This window comes from Mercenaria mercenaria, chromosome 6 (assembly GCF_021730395.1).
Source record: "Mercenaria mercenaria strain notata chromosome 6, MADL_Memer_1, whole genome shotgun sequence".
NCBI lineage: Eukaryota > Metazoa > Mollusca > Bivalvia > Venerida > Veneridae > Mercenaria > Mercenaria mercenaria.
This window is the reverse complement of record NC_069366.1, coordinates 22,766,677-22,792,310: the sequence shown is the minus strand read 5'-3', so window position 1 is coordinate 22,792,310 and position 25,634 is coordinate 22,766,677. Positions and strand designations below refer to the sequence as shown.

At 35.0% G+C, this 25,634-nt stretch overlaps 2 protein-coding genes and 2 non-coding genes across 11 annotated transcripts in view; 2 read left to right on the top strand and 2 right to left on the bottom strand.

The window, feature by feature from the left end:
• The window catches only part of LOC123549419 (AP-1 complex subunit gamma-1-like), a 51,982-nt gene extending 33,684 nt beyond the window's left edge, over positions 1-18,298 (bottom strand). Inside the window, exon 1 of one of the 8 annotated variants that reach the window (XM_053545389.1) lies at positions 18,159-18,298. In XM_053545389.1, coding sequence (XP_053401364.1) covers positions 18,159-18,185 — 27 coding nt within the window. In that variant the 5' untranslated portion in view covers positions 18,186-18,298. The other 7 variants (XM_053545391.1, XM_053545387.1, XM_053545388.1 and 4 more) reach the window with 7 other exon arrangements.
• The window catches only part of LOC123549421 (lipopolysaccharide-induced tumor necrosis factor-alpha factor homolog), a 42,883-nt gene continuing 35,479 nt past the window's right edge, over positions 18,231-25,634 (bottom strand). Inside the window, exons 2-6 of the mRNA XM_053546706.1 lie at positions 23,549-23,606; positions 22,692-22,721; positions 20,732-20,801; positions 20,311-20,500; positions 18,231-19,962 (exon numbers count right to left, since the gene is read on the bottom strand). Coding sequence (XP_053402681.1) covers positions 19,854-19,962; positions 20,311-20,500; positions 20,732-20,801; positions 22,692-22,721; positions 23,549-23,606 — 457 coding nt within the window. The 3' untranslated portion in view covers positions 18,231-19,853. The remainder of the gene's footprint in view (positions 19,963-20,310; positions 20,501-20,731; positions 20,802-22,691; positions 22,722-23,548; positions 23,607-25,634) is intronic.
• Trnag-gcc (transfer RNA glycine (anticodon GCC)) lies at positions 24,326-24,397 on the top strand. The gene has a single exon. It is a non-coding gene; the product is annotated as a tRNA-Gly (tRNA).
• Positions 24,759-24,830, top strand: Trnad-guc (transfer RNA aspartic acid (anticodon GUC)). Its single transcript has one exon. It is a non-coding gene; the product is annotated as a tRNA-Asp (tRNA).

The window sequence follows — 25,634 nt, the reverse complement described above, 5'->3', positions numbered from 1 at the left end:
GTCGAGCTAAAAATTGATCAAAACATGCAGAACTACCTAAACAAGTTTTCACCACAATTACAACTTAATTGTCAAAACAAGAGGGCCATGAAGGCCCTGTATCGCTCACCTGACCTACTGACCTAAAGATCATCAAGATCAACATTCTGACCAAGTTTCATTAAGATTAGGTCAAAATTGTGACCTCTAGAGTGTTAACAGTCAAATTGTTGACGACGGACGGACACAGGGCGATCATAAAAACCTCACCTTGAGCACTTCGTGCTCAGGTCAGCAAAAAAATAGGATGAGTGGATTTAAAAAAATCTGGTTGCAAAAGTAAGTGACTTTCGATTTTTATGGTGAAAGAAATTTCTGTCAACATGTTTTTGGTAGTTTTATAAATTTATTTTATGAATAATAGAAGATTTCCAGATTATAAAAGCCTGATTAGCTTATCAGCTATGGTTGCTATTTTATTTAATAAAATTTAATGTATCTATGTAATTTGAAAGGTTTTTACTAACAATTTGTAACAAAACATAAAATATTCTGGCAGAATCATATATTTAATTTTTGCCAAGGTGCAGACAGCACACAGCAAGTTACAAAAACCTCAATAGATATTTAGTTTCAATAATATTGGATTTAAAACAAAATCAATACCGGTCAATTGGTCGATCAATAATTTATTTCCTCTGGGAATTTCTGTTTATTCAAAACTTTTAGCTTAATTGCTAACAATGAGACCAACTGTACCAGAATGGTAAACATTAAAAAAGCACTGATAATAAAAAGTTTTTAAAAGTATAGCTGGATGATGCAATACGTATTCAGTTTGCACCTTAATTTGGCAATTGCTAGGGTCCAGTACAGTATCTGACACATCTACATATACATGTACTGTAATACAGTTATAATAATGCTGGTAATACACTTTTAAAAGTATATCCCATAACTGCTTAATTCATTAAAAGTTATTATCCCATAACATGACCCAAACATTGAAATGGACATCTGTGTCAAATATTAAAGTAATTGGCCTACAAGTGCCCTGATCTAGCTATTAGTCAAACTGGTCCGATACTTAATTGCAATAACAATTTTGTTAAGTTTGATGAAGTGGATACAATGTTCAAGCAGAAGCGCAAGAGTAAAATGCATTTTGAATTCAAGCATACTAATAAGTGCTATGAGGCCTGCATCGTTATCGTTGTATATTGGTAAACATGGTTCAATTGGTGAATGTGAGAACTGCTATCAAAAGCACAAATTAAACCACATCATAAAGGTCCAGTCAGACAGCAATTTTATCATAATTAAACTACATGTGTAAAAATAATTAGTTTGTATAAGTGTTATTACAATATTTGAATATTTCATTTATGAAGATACTCTCACAAGGTTCGGCATATTGAATATGAATAGACACAGTAATCAAACCCTGTGACATTACAACTTATGACAATCTAAGAATTTTGTTATTGAAATTAAATTAAAAGACAAAAAATCATCAAGCCCCAAATACTCTAAACATCCATTATTAAATGTTCAATAACTCAGTATTGACTAATGACCGTTTGACCAATCGACCAGTATTGACCGTATGACCACTTCAGGGAGTATTGACCTGGGCGTTTTAAACCGGTTAAAACCGCTGGTTAAAACCGGGGGTGGTTTTAACCACCCAACATTGGACAGCAACGTTACAAAAAAAATAGTAATATTTAGTTTTTCTAATAATATGTGTGATTTCATTAGCTAACAAAACATACTATGCCAGAATTTTCATTGGATAATCAAAAATTTATTTCCACTGGGAACTTTTTCTTCAAATTGAAAATTTTTGCTTCAAATTGGCTAAAAATGGAGCCCAACTGGCACCAGGAATGGGGCTGATATTTGGCAGTGTGAAAAAAGCACTGCAGAAAAAGTTTTAGACCTAGACTGCATGGCATGTATGCTATAACTATCACAGCACACTATAAAATTTAGGAATTGGCTAGGGGTCCAGTAACCAGAACTCTAGACACAGAGTCTAGGTCAATATACATGTACTGTATTACCAGTGTATAACGTAATCGCTGGTAAAAACTAGAGCTACTTTTGAAAAAGTGCATATCTCCCACAACTGCCTAATCATCTGAATAGTTTTGTATCCGAGTCAACCATGCACCAATACATGTATCACTGGCATCTGTGTACAGAGTGATTTAAAGTAATTCAAGGGCCATAATTCTGAAGTGCCGGGGCTGATCTGGCTAGTTATCAAACTTGGCCGAGGACTTATTTGCAAACACATTTTGTTGAAGTTTGATGAAGTTCGGATGAGAACTGTTCAAGTTAGAGAGCGGACAAGAGTAAAAATGCCAATGTTCGGTAATTCAAGGGCTATAATTCTGAAGTGCTTGGGGCGCTTTGGCTCGTTATCGAACTTGGCTATTTGGTAAACACATTTGGTTAAAGTTTGGTGAAGATCGGATGAGAACTGTTCAAGTTAGAGCGCGGACAAGATTTATGACAGACACACACACACACACGCACACAGACAGCAGTTAATCAATATATCTCCCACACCACTATGTGGTGGGAGACATAATTATGATTAGTTGTCATAAGGTTGCCGTTATTACATTATTTTGTAAATATTTTATTTATGATGAACTCTCACTCAGGTTCGGGGCATATTGAATATGAAGTTTTAAGAGCGATTTCTAGAAGTCACCATTATTCATTTACTTAAGCTGTATAACAAATCTAAGAATTTATCCTGTTATTGAAAATGTAAATTTAAAAAGACGAGAAAAATATGAGAGCAAACTTCTGAAATCATCTCCCATTTTAAAAGATAAATATAGTCTGCTCCTTGTACATACCGTTCTCAGTATTCATATTGATTACCAGACCTCTGAACAGCCCCTGAATGGGTTGTATTAAAATTAGAGGTCTGGTAACCGGACCCTTAGCCACTGCCAATAATTTATTAAACTCAAGATCGTGTTTTTCTTGTGATTAAAGGATTATAAATACTACTGCTTCATTAGCTTAAGATACTTCAGCGCTCCCGGTTTATATGATGGATTTGGATGGGAGCGCTGAAGTGTACTTCGTAGGGAAATAGTACCAATAATCGTGCCAGAAATCTGACACGCTCGCGTTCGTACAAATTAAAAGAAATTGGCAGCAGCACTTTCTAATCAGTTAATATATAGTAAAATCTACCATTGTGCCATATTTCACGCATCAAAACCCATAACTGAAGGCAGAAATACCCGACAGTTTCGAACTGGTATGAAACATTTACTCTACACCACCATCTTGCTCCTTTGAAATACGAGACTGACCTTTTCACCTGCGCGAACTGCTAAGAGAGCACTAACAAGTGCCGCATCGTGTTAGAAGTTGCATCAGCATCCAGGTGACAAAAAGAATTGGGAAAATGGTTATTTTTTATTGAAACTGATCTGAATTATTATTTTCATAAATAAATCCTTAAGAAAACTGGTATGTATTAATTATTTTTTTGTTTACACAGTACTCTATATGTATATTTTTAGCGGTTCAAGCGGTGACGTCATGCGAGAATCTCGCTGTAGCTATTCAACAATGGCCGCCGAAATGATGCTGATCTAACAGTGACTTGTAAAAATCGGCGATTTCATTGTAAGATTTGCTTGCAAAATTTGATAAATGGTGTTAACTGATGTAGAAGTAATTACTTTATCAAAATACCTACACGTCTTTGTTCAGAATTTCAGCTGACTACGTTTGCGATGAAAAGTTGGACAACTTTTTATTTTGGTATGGTTTCATAGTAGGCCTGGTCCAAAACTCTAAAGCCGCAACTATGAAAAAACAAAATATGAAAAAGCGGCATTTATAGTTTTGGAAGCCAGGACTACTGCTTCATTTGCGATGGGTTATATATAAATTTATTTAAAACCACGAAAAAACGAGTGCAAATTTTTGAAATCATTACTCGATTTTGATTTTCTCTCATCTGCATGTAGCATTCCAAGTATTCATACTGAATACCAGATCTCTAGACAGGCCTACACTGGTTGTCTAGGGTCTGGTTACTGGACCTCTAGACACTGGGTCTGGGTCTAGAGGTCCGATTACCAGACCCCTAGCCACTGCCTACAATGATTCTGATGCATGTTTTTCAAACCATGTGTAACATTTCTATGACAAGATATTTGATTATATTATACTCAGTAATGGTTTGCTTCTTAGTATATCTATTCTGCCTGTGTAAAAACAAAACAGAAATATTTTCCTTACTGCAGGTGTGGGTGGGGTACTAGTTTGTGACGTGTCTGGTGTCCACTCCCCCTTGCAAAATTTATGCATTTATTAAACATGCAACAAAATTTCTATTTAAAATCATTTCCGTACTAATTTCTATTATTTCTGAATAAGCATGTACCATGGATGATCATTCTACAGCGTTATCTTTCAATGCAAACAGTCAAAATTTGACGGAAGTACAAAACTTGCGAAAAGGTACGGTACGACAGGTAAACAAATCTTTATGTTGAGGTTTGCAACCAAATTTCTCAACTATTCATAAAATTTTTAGTAAGCCACATTTACCAGCATATTCATGATTGCCCTGTGTTATTTAAACCACACTATATAGGCAATTTTTACGACGCCGGCTAGCCAAAATTCACAAAATATTGCTCATTTGTGTTTCAAGATGGCTGCTCATGGGTCGCTTTACTCCTATGCATCATTGAGAAAATAGTTCTAAATTTAATGATTTCAACTATTACTGTTCGTCTGTTTATCGCAGACAGTTTGAGTGAATTAAATGGACTTATACATAAGAGCAATTTTATTTTAGTATTGCATTCTCAACTGTAAACTACGGTAATGCGGACTAATACACTACTGAAACAGGTGGCTGAAACGTCATAACTTAACTTAGATGATATGTCGAATTCTGAAATGATGGGCCTAAAGCGGAAATATGTTTTTTTTCCATAGATATGCCTGAAAACACCGCTCAACATCGAAACATAACAGCGATACAGAATTAGCAAACTTGTAAATATAACATTAAAAGATCTATCAAAGTTCTTCTCACCAACTGCAGATCAACTGTTGAAAATCATTTGTAACATGAATTTAGTTACCGATCTTCCTCAACCAAACCTGCTTTAAAATATCATAATATGCACCCGGAATCTTGGCTAAAATCTAAAGATAACACCAATAAAACTTTTGACCCAGATCAAGATTAATCAATATTTAGAAAAGACCGTGTCACACAGATAGATGCTGGAGTTTTCATCGCAGTTAGAGAGATTGCATTTATTGTTCAAGAAATGCCAAAACTTAAATACAATTGTGAAGATCTTTGGACTTAGGCTGACTTAGTAGGCACCAAACCCCACGAGCTAGACATAGCCAGCTCGACAGAATTTGCACAATCTTTTGATAAAGTAAATAAACGACACTCAAATGTTTGGATGCCTGATGGGGACTTGAATCTATCCGAGATGTGATGGGATACTATGAGCCCATCCTCTGACTGTGAACATCCAACCTATTATAGAGAAATACTCGAGACGCTAAAAGACAAACCTACCTACAATAGACTGAAAAAAAAATATGCCAGTTTTATTTTTCACGACAAATCCAAATTTGGTCAATCTGGTTAACAGCTTACCTGCCATTAGTGTCCAAATGTCGGACAGTGCGATTTGGTAACAGGAGCTTTCAGACAGCAGCGGCGAAGTTATGGAATGCCCTCCCATCTGGCATAAGAGAGTGCAAGACCTTGCAAAGTTTCAAAAAAAGCGCTAAAGACGCATTATTTCATACAATTATTTGGGAACTAATCTCACTAATTACCAATCAATTCTGATCAAGAACTCTAGTGTGACAGAAAAATATGGATGGTGTTTTTTTCTGTGGGATGTATCATGAATGTTCTCCGGACCGTTTGGTTGGGGACTGACCCATGGGATTGATGCATTTCACAGGCACCATACTGGTTAATTCTGTCTGTTCAAAATGTAAGATAACTTCTGTTCTATTCTGCTCTAATCTGTGTCTTTAACAGGTCGGTTTGTGTTTTTGCGATGTTGTATTTTGTTTCATGTTTTGATCTGCTTACCTTAAATTAAAAATGCTAGGTATCTTATTACCGTAATGTAGTTCTAAATTCTTTCTATAATAGTTCAATTACCATTTTTATTGAACATTATATAAATGTTTTTTTTTTATGTAAAGCACTTTTGAACGTATTTTTATATGAAAATAGTGCTATATAAATGTGGTATTATTATTAATAATAATAATAATAATAATAATAATAATAACATTGTTGGGATCAAAGTAAACACTTCCGCCAAAGTTCGTTACCAAAAGCCTCGAAAAATTCCATAGTTGAGAAGGATTTAAACAGTCACTTGATGAGTATCATCGGACAATGTTAAAGGAGGACAAATATTTCTCCATATCAATTGAAAATTTATTGTAGAATTTCTCATCCACTCTAAACAACCTATCAGAAGAATTCATTCCGTCAACCTTCATCAGAAACCACCTTCTCTGGCTAAATCAAATTCTTAAGAGGATAATCAATTGGCGTGATAGGGCCTTCAAAACTGAAATTTCAGAAATTACAGGGCCTTAAACAGACAGTATGAAAGTAAATAACCGTTGAATATATTTTCAATGTAAACCAGCCTGCCTCCACTAAATAAAAATCAAACAGCGAGCAACTTTACTCTCTCCTCCTCAAACATTCCAAACAAGATTCAGCATCCCTGCCATTCTTAAAATACCAAAAGATAAAAAAAACAAGAGCTGTCACTAATGGTGACAAATGCCCCCGCAGCGCCTTGACCTTTGACCTGGTGACCCCAAAGTCAGTAGGGGTCGTATACTCAATAAGTACTATCAGCATGTGAAGTTTGAAGGTCCTGGGTGCAGTGGTTTGCGAGTAAAGTGCCTTCATGCAAAAAGTTAACGTTGTGACGAACGAACGAACGAACTAACGAACTAACGAACGGACGGACAGTTGAAAACTAATATGCCTCCCTTCGGGGGCATAAAAACAAACTCCACTCCGATGAAACCTCTAAATGAGCATTTCCAGTCGGTATTTAGTCCCGGTAAATCTACTTTAAATTTTGCATCCTGATGCAAGATGGAACTCCAAAACATATCTGATCAGAAACAAAACTCACCGCCTGAAGATAGTGAAAACTACCCAATAATGCTAATTTAAGTATCCATGTAATTGCCTATGGCATAGGAAAGCTCTTACAAAATCTTAACACTTATAAGGCACATGGGCCGGAAAAGATCAAGCCAATCATAATAAACACTTTAAAAGGATCTGTCACCAGTCCTTATCTTTCAGAAATACTATGTACTTTGCAAAACCTTGGAGCATAAAGTATCCTCATTAGTTACACAACATTTAACAATCCTTCGTATTTTGTACCATCTTCAATATGGTTTCCGAGAGAAAATATCCTGTGTGACTAAGTTATACTTGTAAATGACCTTGTGAAATCAGCGTACAACAAACAACATGTTGATTTGATCCCATTAGATTTCAGAAAAGAATTTGACAAAGTGACTTTCTCGTGGTTCACTTTGTAATGCGCAAGTACACTTTACGCGGCAAAACCCTAAAATGGATTAAGAGATTTTTTGACAATTGGCATCAATGCGTAATCCTTAACGGTACAAGCTTAGAGCCCATACCTGTCTTTTCTGAAGTTCCGCAGAACTCCAGGCTTGGGGCCACGCTCTTTTCTTAGCATACACAAATGACTTCCTACAAAATATCAAGTCTTAAGTTCGTCTATTTGCAAATGATACTGTAATATACATGTCAGTTGCTTCTGTCAGACAATCAAGGACCCTACAAAATGACATTAAAACATTAGCAAAGTGGCGGTTGGATTCGGATTTCAAGTGTCAAGTTCATCCTATTCCTTTACAATACTATATACTAATACTAGAATCTGTTACCTCAGCAAAATACCTCCGCATGGATATTTCAAACGATAACTCAAATCCTCTTAAGTCTATGTCATAACAGAACCTTGTTAGACCGCAACTGGAATATAGCTGAAAAGTCTTGTCTCCACACACACAAAACCAAACAGACCAAATAGAAGCGGATCAAAGGAACTATGTCCGACCTTGGCCACACTCCCGCTGTCAGTAAAATGCCACACAGTCTAAAATGGCACAGATTCGTGATACCTCCGGTGGATCGACCCCTCTCTCCCCCCCCCCCCCCCCCCCCCCTCGGACTTTCTCTCATGTATAAAATTTGCAATCCCCATTAAAGATGATCTCATCCCCTAACAAGGATATCACGCCATTTCCATCCACTGTCCTACAGGTTACTCTCTGTAGCCACTGACTATTTTTCCTTGGGACTATAGTCCCCCACATAACATTACCTTCCTTTAAAGTTTAAACCCTTGAACAATTCAATGTTGCTGTTAGAATACTTCATCAAAACCTGGCTTTTCACTCCAGTTTTATATCTTTTAATCACTGAACCTTTCCTTTCCCTTTTATTTCGCCCAATTTCCTTTTATTTCCACCAACAATCTTTGACACGCACAAAATTGTCTACGTCCCTGTAAATGGTTGGACAGAATAGGAAGAAAGACATCCGAACCCTAGGCCCTAACAGACCGGCACATGCATATATTATATTCCACGTTCTGGTCAAGCTACGTCTCTGTCCGATGCTGATTATATAAATGCTTATTTGTCTTAATTATGCCTCTAGATATAATTTTGTCTATTTTTATATGTATGGTTTGTTTGTGAAATGCAGTGTTTCATGCATGTGCTTTCTTGATTTAAAGGCGGCTAATCCGACTTTGGTCGAATGATGGATTTATGTGAAACTTTTATATCTGATCATTTACACTTATATGTGTTCACTCACAGGTTGGATTTTAACTATGGGTATTTTTTTAAAATCTGTTTTATTTTTCTATCCTGGTTACCCAACCAAGATTGGGCTATATTAGCACAGGTGTAAATTTGATAAACATACTTTGCCTAAAGATAAAAAGATGACACCTACTGAATTACGTTTGTTAACGATTTATATAAACAAATATATACTTTGTTGAAATTAATTAGAAATGCAAGTTTGAAAAATTAGTATTACCTCCACTATCACGTATCTTGGTTGGACTGGAACTAAATTAAATCAGTAGGCACAGGCAGTATTACAATTTGCCTTAAATATCCCGATATCTATTGAATGCAAATATTACAATGGAATTAAAAAGAAATACTCGGCAATTAATAATTTAAAAAACCTTTCGTATTAAAGGCAGGGGTAACAGATGTTTCTAAAAAGGATCTAACTCTGTGTAACGAATCTTTTTGTAACAAAATATACGACAAGTAAAACTTTAACTTGAAAAATCTTGTTTAAATGTGATGAACCACCTTGAAGGCAGTGAAAGAATTTTGGAAGTCGGCTCCACAATGTAAAAAAAAAATTGAATATTTCACTATTTTATGAAATAACATCCATCCTGGCAACGTGATTTATTTTTTTCCATTTGAAATTTAATTCCACATTTCTGAATATTTTCCTAACAAGAAAGACTACATCTTAAACGAAAGAAACTATAGATGAAAAGATGTGCATATAAGAGTATCCTAAATAAATAAACAATTCAGCAGTGTGAAAATGACGTCATGAATAAACATTAAAGTGGATGTAGGTAATAAATAAATAAATTATAAATTAGGTTTAGTGGTCCGATGATAAAGAAAACTTCAGCGTTATGAATGGCTGGACGGCGGCTATTAATATAGTGTGCCGTTTATACCCCTTCAACAGTTTGCGTTTATACCCTTTAGTACTCAGATATGTTTGAACGAAATAATGATTATTAGTACAAAGCGACACAAAGAAGCATGACTGGCACAGACACGTGCTACCCCCTAACACTGATACAGTGTGACCCACTCACGTGCACCGCCACGGAGCTTAATATCCTTTTATCAAGTGTTGTAGGAGTGCGAGTTTTGGTGAGTGTAAACCTAAATGCGTTGGAAAAGAGTCCGAATATGTATCTCTAACTGATATGAGCCGTGCCATGAGAAAACCAACATAGTGGGTTTGCGACCAGCATGGATCCAGACCAGCCTGCGCATCCGCGCAGTCTGGTCAGGATCCATGCTGTTCGCTAACAGTTTCTCCAATTCCAATAGGCTTCAAAGCGAACAGCATGGAGCCTGACCAGACTGCGCGGATGCGCAGGCTGGTCTGGATCCATGCTGGTCGCAAACCCACTATGTTGGTTTTCTCATGGCACGGCTCATATGTACCTGTTAGATCGTTGCTAGTAAAGATGTTTCGGGAATGAAATATAGAAATAGCAATGTAAGATCATTCTTAACAAACCGTCCTGATAAACAATCTACTCCCCATGAAAGAAAATTTAATCGAATCGAACATTTTCCAGCATTACATTATCATGTAAGTATTGGCATCAACGGAATAAATGTTCTTTGTCTTTACTCGTACTTCTTAACACGTTAAAACAGACGAATATCTACAAGTAATCGACGCGTAGCTCACGTGCTCAAATACTTACATTAGTAAATCCATACCCAATAACGCCACTTATTTCGTCAATCATAGTCCTTTGTTTATGCTCTAATATCAACTATGTCCGAAATATCTTACGATACCATGCACCTTTTGCTGTGTATATCAATTTATCTATCTAATGAGAATGCAAGGTCAGGGACTCCAACGAATGCCTTTATTAATAATTCAAACACTGCACAGGACTACAATTCAGTGTAACTGGTAGATTTTTTTGATCATTTTGTCACGAACAGTTTTCATTTCTTTCAGGGGCGTAGTAAGAAAAAAATCATACATTTAATGTCGGGGGTCAAGGAAACCTATAGATCCACATTGCCAAGGCCCACACAGTAGTGAATTTATTCTCAACAGTGTGTTTACCTGTTTTCCAGACACAGTGTTTGTCATTGGCAGTGTAGTATTCCGGTTCGACTACATAGCCAGGAGACCTGCTGTAACTAGACACTCACCTTACAGCTCATGAAAAAGTGCTCGATGGCATACGAGAGTTTGTTGATCTCCTTAATATGGAAGAAAAATGTGCCATGCCGTTGCCTAGGCGTTTAAGCATGTGTCTCAGTAGTCCAACTGACGTAGTTATCACTTCCATTTTATTTCAGCCTGTGGGCGGGTCGGGCCGTCAGGGGAGAAAACTAGAGCCACTGACTGGGACTGCTGCTTCGGGAAAGTTCGAGTGCAACTGGGATCCGTTCCAGTGTGAACAGTTGGAGAGCGACTGCCTTCCTGCCTGGTGCATGGCATTTAAAGAAATGATTTGGGAGATAGATGTGTAAAAGGCGCATAAGCCAAACTGAGATGCCCTGTTAATAGGGAGTGACAATAACAATATTTTACCATTTACATGTTTTGAATTCTGTCTCCACAGATGATAGAAGGCTTTCAAATACCTGCTAAGTTCTATGTAAGCGGCTTTAAAATAGCGATAAAGTACGTCTGTTGTCATAGAAAGTCACGCATTGAAATATGAAAAGCTTTTCTTTCGGCATGTAAATCAAAAGGACACGACAACATTGGTGAATGATATTGTCTCGCATGTTAAACAACTCTATGCCCAAGAAGTAAAACAAAAAAAAAAAACAAAAAAAAAAACCTACACCTTTCTCCTATCCCAGATTTCGGACAGCTTCCAAGTGTTCAAAAAAAAAAAATGTAATTCGCCTGTGCACAGATGCAACTTTAAAAAAATATGTCGACTAGACTCTACATGCTTGTACACCAGGCACTCTGTTATGATCTTATTCTTGTTTTTATAAGGGGAGGCACCGACGCAATTATTGGTCATATGGGGACTTTTCAGCTTTTAATGGTGGAGGAAGACCCCAGGTGCCCCTCTGTACATTATTCCATCACGAGAAGGCACCTGGGTGGAACCACCGACCTTCTGCAAGCCACCTGGATGGCTTCCTCACATGAAAAATTCAACGCACCGAGCGAGGCTCGAACCCACATCGTTGAGGGACAAGTCTTGGTTATGTAACTGATTATTGATTCAATACATATATCTATGATACAGCAACAGAAAACGCATCCACGACCTTTCCCTTTTAATGTTTACAATTGACCAAGTAATAAAAAAGCAAAAACGAACAAAAAAGCACGGGACATGTTTAGTTATTGGTAGTCATAATCTGTGACTAGTTATCTCCCTTGACTGTCCGTCCACAGAATTGGACTAAAAGTTTAAGTATAGAAACACATGCATGTTACGTGAAATTGCTAGTTTTTTGCTTGTGTTTAAATAGTTCAGTCACATCTTAAAGAAAGTCAAAATATATCTAGCCAAAATATTGTACTGAAAACATTTCTGTGAGCTATCATTAAATCGACACCCACACAGTATTTAGCAGAAGATATCAAATAATGGATCATTAAAATTTAAAGATAAACATTGTGTTCCCAAGATAGTGATACGAGAAATATTCAACCCCTCCATGTATGAATATAGACCTCGACTTACACTACGGTCAATATTCATATTATTAGTGTAATATGTATAAGTTAGATAATACATAAAAGTGTGTTACCGGCTGGTATCATCATGCGCGGGGGAATCTCAGGGAACGTAATTTGGGTAGCAAACGAGCCTCGTAGAGGCGAGTTTGCTATCAAATTACGTTCCCTGAGATTCTCCCAAGCATGATGATACTCGCCGGTAACACACGCGTATGTATTGTCTAACTGATTTATTGCATGATTAAAAACAGTAAACTGAACACATTTTTTAAATATCTTAAATTTAAAATATTTAAAAATATTTCCCCTCTTGAGCCTCCCTTAGAAACATTCCATGGTAAACCCCCAACTACCATATAAAAGCCAGAAGATGGCGCTGGGCAGGTTTTTTTTACATAAATTATGCATGCTTCACATCAGAGATCCCTTTTTCAAAATTTTAAATAAACTACTAAAAAAAAAGGTATAAAAAGTGCATAAATACGCATTGAAACATTCTTTATCAATTGGTGTAATTGTTTTTCAAAACAAAAAGTTGTGAAATAGAGTTTCAAAAATAATTTAAACTTAAACTGCTAAAAATTTTAATCATGAACCCTGGAGAAATAGGGAATGTAAACAAACCCCACGTGGCTAATTTTATCAACAAACGTTTCATGTATCTATGAAATTAACACCTAGAGCATATTGTAAAACTTTGCCAGAAACGTAATTTGAATTTTTAAACTGAATAGAATATCATAATCATTTTTGCAGTTATATTTTTATGTTATTTAAAAAATCAAGTTTTAAATCAAGATGTAGAGAACTAAACTACAGAAATACAGTAATAAATTATTTCAAATAGCTGATCATTTTCATCTGATGGATGAGAATGATCATTTTCAACACATTATCACAGCAACACTTGCTAATTTCTGTGTATTGTTCTACACCCCAGACAGAGAAAACTGTGAGCGATACCTGTGTGCAACGGAATTTAGAGCACGGCTAACCGTGGCGATACCAGAATTTAGAAAACACAAAATTTCAAAGGAAAATGCCGCAGTCATGCAATAAATAGAGGATATTTGTTTGTTTCAGTGAAATATCAATTTTATTTCACAAGTGAGCATCAAAAACTGATATTTTCAGGAGTGGCGTAGCCACGAGTGAAAATGACTTTTTTGGTGCTCACGAGTGAAATAAAATTGATATTTCACTGACACAAACAAATTTTCTTTTTATTTTATGTGTAAAACTCTACATTTGTCACGTTATTTATAAAATGTCGAAAATCGCGTGAAAGATCAACAGAAAGCATAACACAAATGACGTAATTTTAACGACGTCATCGTCATTATTGTCCCCCGTATTCATAACGCTCGGCATGGTCAGCTTTTAACGAGAATTTGCAAGAATTATCTCCCTTAATTATTGACTATGTTAAAGCAATACCCTTCAAATTGGACTGCCTCCCTTACATTAGCTCAAGCCGTGTCATTCATGACCGAAGTCAATAATTCTTTGTCATGGATTTTGCATTGATCTAATATTTTGCTTTAGGTAATACACGGAAATAAGGCTCGCGTGTTACTCCATAAAAAGCAACAAAACAGTTAGCCAGTTTTTGATATAAATCATGTTGTTTTATAGATTTATAGATCTACATAGGATTTTTCATGTAAAGATATAAAACATTTCTGTAAAAAACATTATGTTAGCTTAAGATATTGCGAAATTCGTGCTGTCATGTAACAGAAAATGAAAACATTTAAATAAATTTCTTTTCTTTTGAAACTTTGAATCTCGCCAAACATTGAAATCCGAAAATTATTTCATCAACGAGCTTTCCCACAAACACATGTATACATAATAGTTTTCCTCGAGAAAAACGAAACTTGTGTGAAGATACATTTATTCCCATTTTGACTGATTGTTCTTGTCAATATAACGGTACTTTTGTTTAACTTTCATGTCTAGAAGTTTACCAGTTTTAATAAACTAAACAATACTGTATTTGACAGGCAGTGGCAAAGAAAAACCCGAGCAATTTAACAAACTTAAAAAAACCACACATGTTACTAAAACACGCAAACACATGTTTTATTAACTGGTCTTGATCCAAGGTTTTCCATAGAAATCAAAGAAAGAAAGAATCTATTGAATTATGAATCAAGTTTCTGATTTTTTTCTGATCAGCATTGGTGTATGTGTATCATAGAGATCCTAACTCATTTTTTTAAACAATTAGCTCTGATTCATCCTGTCTACTTGTTTATAGTGTCTAAGTTACTTGATTATACATAAATCAAATATGCCATTCAGATATGTGTTTGTACATACAATACAATTCAATCATGAAATCAAATTTATCGTGTAAACTGAAGTCTTTAGCTGTAAAGGTGACTGTTTTTCATGTTTCCCACGAATAAAACCGTGGCAAAAAATGTAGGTCGTACTAAAGAGATAATCCTACCGTGCAAACTCATGGAAAGCATGCACTTTTTTTTTCAAGCTTAGATTTCATTTCTAAAATAGACACGACATTGCACGTCTGTTAATTTCACCCTGTCTTTGCACATCGTGGAAATCATGTTGTGTCTTTTGTTTAAATAAATGTACACATTCTCTCCCCCCCCCCCCCCCCCCCATCTCACCAGCTTTCAGTGAGCGCCTAACTTGCAAATTACACTATTTCATTAGAAAATTATTTTTTGAAGTAGTTTTTCTCCTGTGGTCGAATGTTTCAATATTCCAAAGATATTTAGCTTTCAGTCGGAAATAATGTAATTTATGTTGATTCGTATTGTTTCCATAAAAAGTTTGGTGAAAAATCAAAGCTCTTTTCTATTCTGTTCTTTTCATTCTTTTCTATTTTTTTTACTAATTAGACAATTATGAACGTTATTATTGTAAAAACTATATTGAATCGTACGTCAGTTGTCGGTATATGCAGTTCCGTAAATTAACACGGTTTAAGTTTCATCAGAACTTTAAGAAATCCACACGTATTTTTTTATTTCTTGGTACACTTTGAAGTAAAATGGAAGCAAGAAGCCTTTACCATATTACACTTAAAATTATATTATTGTATTGTTTATAAAGTCAAGAATACCTACATATGTGATAATAAATTGTCATGCTTTGGAAAATATGGTTTATTTGCCCCTAAAGTAGAAGAAATTGAAAAGTTTACTGTTTTTCACTATATGTTCAATATAAGCGACGGTGATACTTTTAAAACAAAATTGGAAGCAAGAAGATGTTCAGTTAGAATAAATATTTTCACATTAAATTGAAGAGAAGAAATTGAAGTTTTCTGTCATATCTGGTAAAATATTCACAAACCAAAAGACATATTAGAAATTAATCTTTACAAATGAATTTCCTATATAATCTATTGCTCAAAGTAATGTCAATAGGGAAACCAATATTGAGTATCGGATAATTTTCAAGGGGGACAACCTACTATAATAAGCCAGTCAAATATAATAAAAGCTGGGGATGTATACAATTTGACTTCAGTCGCGACGGAGGACCGGAACTAGTTCAGCAAAAACAGTGAAAAATAAAAATGATAATCTACTGTTTCAAAACGGTGGATTATCACTTTTATTTCACTGAGAAAACTCTATAATTCACTGGAAAACATAAAATAATATATACGTGTTACGTTCAAGATGGCGTGGATAATAATTAAAGATAAAATTTACTCGGCTTACATTTGTTATCATTTTTTACTACACTGTATATGTTTATGATATCAAAGCTAGTGTTATAGTACAAAGCAGAATACTTACCATTATTTTGTTTTAAAATTCCGCTTGCTTTTCCTTCGGTTTTCAAACTGAAATTGTTTGTTTTAAGCTATTTTCCATATTAAAAATCAAAACAAATTTTGTTATTTGCGTTATTTTGTATAGTATGTATTCATGTCTATTTATATACCGTAAAATACTAACACAGATGACATGTAAAACCAAAACATTTAAGGTCATTCTACACACATTAGATGAGCCGCGCCATGAGAAAACCATCATTGTGCGTTTGCGACCAGCATGGATCCAGACCAGCATGCGCAGTCTGATCAGGATCCATGCTGTTCGCTTTCAAAGCCTATTGCAATTAGAGAAACTGTTAGCGAACAACATGTATCCATGCTGGTCGCAAACGCACTATGTTGGTTTTCTCATGGCGCAGCTCAGAAGTATTTTGAAATTTAGCAAATATACCATAATCGTTTTGCTTGTCCAAGTAATGTCAGGTAAAAACGCATATTAAAACGGAGAAATGTTGTTTTATAATAGTGCGGTGTTAAAAAGCTTAAATTTCACACAAACGCATGCAAGTACGCACGCACGCACGCACGCACAAAATATTGCATGTATGTTGCATGTATATGATTTCTTTGTATTTCAATTAAATAATAGGCTCCAAACTACAAAGGCGTAATTTCTGTTTATAAAAAGTAATAGTAGAAGCTATGCCTGTGGCGTCCCGTGCAATACATCACTTCACAAGGGGTTGTATAAGAAAACTTAAAGTATGTTTCCAGCAGTTTTGATTCAATAGACATGGCCCCTAGAACATGTTACATCGTAATTAATTAACTTCTTAAGTCAACACCAAAGAATGGGTTGTTTATTTTTATGTCAAACAAACCGATAGCGCTCGGATATGGAACGGAATTAAACAGAGTTTTTATTCTGCTCACGCCGTGCGAAAATATCGTAAAGATTGATTTGTATTGTATAAGAATAATGCATTGAGAGTAAATCAAGGCTGATTAGTTGGAAATTTAATTTCTAGTCATTTCTCATTAATTACAAATCTGACATTTATTGACATTAATTCCAACAGATTCTTATTAGAGCGCCACCGATCATTCTTTCCTAGAATATTTGTACGCGTGCAGAAAGTATCATTGTTGAGAAATACATGTTATGGTTTTCAAACAACTCGACATTGTAAATGAAATAATAAAAAAAATATATTGGCTGTATGTGTGTGTGTGTGTGTGTGTTCGGGTTTAACGTCTTTTTCAACAATTTTTCAGCCATATAAACGACGGTGTCTACTTGTAGCAGTGAGCACAATGTCCAACTTTATAGTGCTGCCTCACTGGAATATCATGCCGTAGACACGTGACATGATACCCCACCAGTCACATTATACTGACACTGAGCTGACTAGTCCTAGCACTAACCTCTTAATGCTGAAAGCCAAGCGAGGAAGCTGCTAGTACCATTTTTTACGTCTTTAGCCGCCATTTAATAGTCATAAACATCGTTTGTTTGGAAACTGATTTTTATCGTGTTTTTAACTTATTCTCCAAATTCTTCAAAAACACAAAAAAGTCAAAACGTTTTATTTTCGGATGGGTGTTAAACAGATGGTAACTGTTAAAAAAACTTGAAGCTCAAAGTCAAAAACGGGGGGTGGTGGTTGGGTGGGGGTGGAATGCTAAAAGAAATTTAACAGACAGGCAGCTTAAATCCAAAACTAACTTTAAATTTAAAGTAATATATACATAAAATTAATAACATCAAAACGGTATTTCATTTTCGATGGTCAAAGAAATATATAGCAGTTGATTATTCAACCCATTTACCTTTTCTCCTGGTTGTTTCAAACTCATTCTGTAGGAAGAATTCCTTAATATAGAATAAAATAGAATCCAAGCACCATTTTCACGACATAAGTATGCTATTTATTTCCCATTTCAACTACACAGCCAGGTTTCAATATCCGTTGTGTAAGTAATAATGTTCACAATTATCATCATTATAAATGACATTTATCAAATGTCATGTGACAAAAAGTTGCTGGAATATTAACATAAACATGTGAATAAATAACAACAAAAGTAACATAGCTATAACAAAAAAACTTCTGTAAAATATATTTTTAGACCATCGCGGTAATAGTTACTTTACTGGTCTGGCCATACGGATTGTAGAAATTCTCATTAAAAATGAAATACAGACGGTCGGATATACAACACGTTAGAAAATTTGAACAATCGCTGCGGGAGAAACTTCCGCTTAGCGAATGTCTGTCAGCTTTGCAATACTGACACAATTAAAGACCAGCAACCAGGTTCAACCCCAATGACACAAGAACCAACCAATACATTTTCTTCTTCTTTCAATGCGAATGAGGCAAAATTTGCTAATCGGAACCACTCGTATTTTAAGCCTATACTACGTGTTTATAGAAGCTTAATTAAAGGTATACTAGGTCCAAATTTCATGTTTGAAAATATGAACAATGACTACATATGGTTTATGTATACATAAAATGTATTAATAGTACTTTGCATAAGGTTAGAAATAGAACACAGTATTAAATGTGTACTACCAATAAAAAAAACTGGAAGATTTTTAAACAATCGATTGTTATTGCATGACATTTAATTATGAATGTAGCTCTACAAACAAAATCAATTAATTATTTATAAAGATTTAATAAAATAAATATATTCAATGGGGATTTTCTACATTTGAAGTAAATATCTAATCATAAAATATTCTAATAAAAGATAGACACTGGATATCTTTAATTACAAAACATGGTTGGCCTTGTAAAAGATTTAAGATGAAATTCGAGATTAACAGAAATATTTCAGGTCTTAGGGTCTTAATTAACTGGCAATTATGTTTATATAAAAACATAACTGTGTAAGGCATAACTGTGTAATATTAGTATTGCTCTGCAATATTAGTATTTAACTAGTGTGTACATACTTGATTTAATTTCACATTAAAATCTTTTATCTTTAAGTACTTCCCTTCACAGATAATTTTATCATTGTTGTACAATTATGTATAATGTTAAAAATGTGGGTCAGTAGCTATACTGTTTATTCTAAGACTTGATACTTTGTAATATTTTCATTAGTTAGATGACATACTGTTCTTTCTGACATGTCAGCTCAGATCACCTGATAATACATATACAATGTTTTAGTTAATAATTCCACAACGAAACCACATGCAAAAGTAAACTCAGTATTTACGAAAAATATGAAATATAAAGGATTTAGTTGAAAAAGTCCACAGGTATGCATAAACATAAACAAGTTAAATTTGAGTAAAATATCAACAATATGAATATAAGTTATAAAAAATATAGTTCATCTACACATTTTATTTGTTTATAGTTTGTACAGAGTTGTCGCTCCTTGAGATATGTAACCACAGTATGGAGACGTCTATAGTCCGTTCCAGAAGATGTCTATAATGCGTTCCAGAAATTTTGATGATGAAATTAACCCTTGAAAGTTCTGATTTTTTTAAAGCACTTGCTACATCCGGTTGAACCTACCGGTCTCTGCACCACAATTTGGGCAGCGGTGTACAACATCTTTCATACCATCCATGCAGAATGGTATCAGGCAGCAACCCAGCGGAAAACTGAAATAATGTTGAGATAGTCTAATAAGTGTACCCTAATGATATTTTATGTGGCCCAAACGACTTTATAATAATAATTTAGGGGGCAGTTTTTTTAAATAAAGATGAAACCAACATAAACATATATAATATACACCATTAAAATATGCGGAATTGAAAAATAAAAGAATTTTAATATTTAATATAAAATGTTTAGTTTCCTACAACCTATATAATAAAATGGAGCACTCCGATAAAACTGACAAGAATAAATCGGACACAGCTGGTAAGTGTCATAAATATTGAAAAGTATCTTGTGTCGCGAATTTTTATTTCATTTTGGTTAAAATTAACATGAGTGTGTCTTACAAGAGAACTATCAAGAAACAAGCCAGCCAAGTAAGTGTTCCAGGCTCATAGTACGTTGACGTGACCACCTCGGCGTGACAAAATGGACACACAATTCTAAGGGAACATTCTCTATACGTCTGTACTACAGTCACAGGCTGGCTGACAATTATATTTGTATCGCTTTGCTGCTGATATGGCGCGTACTGCCCTGTAAAGCAATACAGTTGAATCAGATGAAAACAATATGATGACATGAAAAGGGCGTAATATTCGAGGCATTCCTTAAAGATGGCCAACATGTTATACAGCATAACAAATACTACACCCATAAATGAAAATTTTAACATATTTTTACAACTGTATTTAAGATATCTTAAAGTTAGTTGAGTCGGAAATCTCCACAACTATTTCAAAGCTCTTCTGGAGAAGAAAACCTTACCTTGATTCTGTGTCGGGTAATCAGTTTTCTCGCCTGGGTAAGGAGGAGGTGCATCACTCATGCTGACAGTCTGAAATAAAACAAACATTTGAACTTTAACTGGATATGATATTCAACCTTGATCATGTTAAAACATTTTTAAGTTATTATATTAATATCATTGTATAAGCTTCAATGTTAAGCAGGAATTGCTAAAGGTCAACCATTTGTCTGTTAATTAACTAAAATACATGTTTGTTATGTTCATACAGCCAGTCTCCCATATTCCACAATTCATGCATAAAATTGCTAAATACTGCATTGAAATAATATTTTTAACAATTATTTAGTCAACACGGACTGGGTGTTTTTTCTCTCTCAATATCGGTCCTATGTTTGACAATACAACACCAATAAGTTTAAGTATATGCATTATGCACTAGTATTGATAGAAACAACATGTGTTTCTTTGAAAAATGAATTAAGTTGAATATACTTTAGTACTTCCTATTCCAAATAAAACTATATCACAACTTTTAAACCTATGTTTACAACTGTTGTATGTTTACAATATTAATATCTCATTATGTCAGGCTAGATTATAACAATAGTATGTGTTCAGGTCAACAGTAACACTTCGTGTTGTTTTGTCTTCATTTTTCCGGCTGACACTGCGCGAAAAAAATACGCCAAACAAGTTGTTTTTCCCTATAATCTACATACATGTTTTCCTGAAGGATGGTTAAAGAAGTACAGATAAAGTCAATGGCTTTTAAAACATTTTCTTTATAATCTTTAAGTAAGCCGAGCTGGTTCATTCGCATCTTACAAAATGTGTATTAGATAGAAAAAATAAGCGACTGGAAACCAAACAGCTGTATTAGATTTTACTTCCGCCTTATGTTGTAATGATCATGTGAAAAATCACGTGACGTGGGTTACCGTATAAATAATATATGTACGGAAATCTGTCATAAATAATTGAATTTAAGGTATAAGTTACGACAGTTTTACGTTAAAACCTCGAATTATAGTAGTGAGCCTTTTTTCGTTCTAATGAGACTTACGAGGTATGGTGTCCCGTTAGTACCATCGCCGCATATATATTAAGTATGAATTCGAAACTATAGAAGTACGATACTACTATGTTTAAAGGTCGACATAACGAAATTACGATGGTGAAAAGTCGAAGCCACGTTGATGAAAATTGAAAAGTCGAAGCAACGGAAAGTCAAAATTATTAAGCATCATCGTACTTTCGACTTTTCACCACCGTTTTCTTTCGTCTATTCACCATAGTAGATTCGACTTTTCACCATCGTACTTTCGACGTTTGTCCACCATAGTTTCGAGTTTTTAACATCATAGTATCGCCTTCCTTTTGCCCATGTGCACATGTTACCATTACACGATGTAGAACGTAATCATGGTACTCTTCTCAATTGTTTTGAATCCTTTGAGCATGTGTAACTGGAACGCAATACTACGACGGTGAAAAGTCGAAAGTACGATGGTGAAAACTCGAACGAAACCACGACGGTGAAAAGTCGAAACAACGAAACAACGATAGTGAAAAGTCGAAAGTACATGTATGAAATAATTTCGACTTTTTCATCATCATAACTTCGTTGCTTTGGCTTTTCAAAATCGTAGTTTCATTTTTTTTTTACCATCGTAGTTACGTTATTTCTGCTTTTCATCACTATAGTATTGTTTTCTTCGAGCCCAAAGTATGCGATGATGGCCCTTACTAAACACCGTAGTTAAATGATGCCAAAAGTATTATAGAACCTCCGGAAGCACGGAACAGCGCCGGACATAGTTGACGGGTAACTGTCAAATGCATAATATATGTGTTCACGTATATTCACTAAAATACACCTTGTATATTCACTAAAATACACCTGACATAACATAGGTAATCGTGCTCGTCCATGCTCGCACTTAAAAATCAAGTAATAAATCTAGGCTGGCAACTTACCGACTTGATGCGATCTTTATGTCGAAATCCCTGTAACAGAACAGAAGAAAAAGTTTGTTATTACACCACTTTAATTAAATGAGCAACACAAGTTAAAACGTCATATGTACTATATAAATCAATAAGAGGCAGCTGTTACACGGATAATATATAATTGCAAGGTCAACACTAAATAGATATGAACGCAAAATACAAACAAAAAATCGGAAGTATAACTCCATTAGATGCGAGTTTTTCCTAAAAATATATATTTAGTGTAATTCCGTCTTAAAGTGCGAAGTTACTCTTGTGTGTTTTATACACCTGCGTAGGCAGTCCTATATATATTTATTTCTGATAACTTTAAATTCAACATATATCCCATGTTTGTATAATTTATTACCTCCCTTTGACCATATTTTAATAATATTCAACATCGGTTCGGGGAATCGTTTAAGATGGCAAATGCGAGCATTTCAAATTTGTCTGTTTAAATAATGATATTGAGGAACAGTTTTCAAATTGTTAAGTAGCTTTGCAATTCATTTAGACGACGGTTGTCCGAAGTTTCGGAGGTAAATATCGTTTTAATGAAACATGCATTATGAAAGTAGAATATTACCGTGAAGGTTTCACCTATGTGAGAAAAGACACGACGATCCACGAGCATTCTGTTAAATGATAACACCGGTTAGGCCTGTGTAACATCTTGCAAATTAAAATGGCCAAGAATCGCTAGCGCGATTCATGGATTTGCAAAATGTCTAATGTGGTTGATACCCGTATAAACCTACACAAAACCATATAATTCATACACTCTTCCTCTACTTGATTATGACAGTGTCGTATGGGCTTGTACATCAACCTCTCAGCTTTACAATGATTGTGCTGCCAGGATAACCTTTACGTCTGGCATCATGTAGACTAGCCACTAGACTGATAATAAATATATTTCTACATTTTTCCCTTTTTTGACGAATTCAATTTCATAGAGACAAAAGCCAGTCTATTTTAGAGATTTTCACAGAGGACTGATGTTGAAATTATCATAATATGATATTAGACATAGGGTATAGACTGACTCAGTTCACTACATTTATTCATAAAAATGTAAAAAAGATATATCATAATCTAGGAGCTAGTCTAGGCATCATGATATACTCGGCGTATATGTTGAAGGGCCTATTGTTCACTAAACGAGTGAACCACCATAACTGTGAACTGACTTATACTAATACATGTATATCATATAAAATATGAAAACAAAGCTACGGTAGCAGATTTTTGCCATGCATTAGCTTGGTATTTTATCGGGATAATTTAAATGATATTTTGATATAATATATGTAGCGACGTTTTTAGAAAATATTATCTCAATAGTCGAAAAATTCCCAGTAACATTTGGGGTATGTGTCAGGGTCATCAATAGCAGTTCCTGACCTTACGAATAATGAAACATCCTCACTTTCTAAAATTGAAAGTAAAGAACTTCTTCCGATTACACCACGGAAATACATTTCTCTTGTCCACATCATTCCAAAGCCGATGTTCTGAATAATTTGGCATGTCTGTTATGAAGAAAAATAGCCTTTGCGGATAAATAAATAACCTTAATGAAATTTGAATTCAGGATTGTCACAAACAGTTTTTGTATCTCCTTGATAATATAGTGGTAAGTATCCCCGCCTGCCACGCGGGAGACCGGGGTTCGATTCCCCGTCGGGGAGCTCTCGTTTTACACCACCTCTAGGCGACAGAAAAGTATATTTTTCATACTTAAAACCTGCTCAAACAATACTTAACGCTTAACTTCTGACGATTTGCGAATCTAAGTTAAATCGTGTACTGCACTTCCAAAGTTTCCCGAGAATACCGTAATAATGATTGTAACTAACCATTGGGCAGTCAAATACTAGTATTCTAAAGATTGTTTTGATTGACCAGTTCATTTTTGCTTCTATCCGCTTTCGCTTATCTTTAAAAGTACTGTATATTTGGAATAAAACACTTTCGACATCTGTCCGAATAATAGCATGTTTACCACTGCGATTTTACTGATACGCTTTCACTTGTACACTTGATAATATCTCCTCGATAGTATAGTGGTAAGTATCCCCGCCTGTCACGCGGGAGACCGGGGTTCGATTCCCCGTCGGGGAGCATTCCTTTTAAGGTTCCAAAGCATAATATTTTTGACAAGAATCCGAGATTACTTCAAACATCTATATTAAGGTTCTTGTAAGCTGTTTAAGTTACCCCCATCAATTGAAATTCATTATTGCACTTATTATATGCTGTTCTTGTGTCCGCGACGTGTTTCGTACAGAACATCACACTTCTTTTACAGATAAATGTATTACTGTAGTCACTGCAGCGAAAATGTTAGAGTAGAGAATGTGCGCATTTCAAATGAATCTGAATTTATCAAACTGGAAGTGACCATAGGACAGATAAAATTACTCAATGTTTTCAAACAGCCAACACGTTTATTGCAGTCTGTTATTCATTTTGCTTTGAAAGCATTGTAAGACAAACAGTTATAACAAACTCCAAGAAAGTGAAATCCGTTTGAATTTCTGTACGGTGTAGATCGCGGACTGTAAAGTATATAATATTGAGCCGCGCCATGGGAAAACCAACATAGTGGGTATGCGACCAGCAAGGATCCAGACCAGCCTGCGCATCCGCGCAGTCTGGTCAGGATCAATGCTGTTCGCTTTCAAAGCCTATTACAATTAGAGAAACCGTTTGCGAACAGCATGGATCCTGACCAGACTGCGCGGATGCGCAGGCTGGTCTGGATCCTTGCTGGTCGCATACCCACTATGTTGGTTTTCTCATGGCACGGCTCATATATAAAAATTACGTTATGAAAGGAAATATCTATTTGGCCAAACACAGCAACTTCTCTAGAAAGTTTTACGTAGTTGTTCTGAATAATTTGGTTTGTCTGTTATGAAGAAC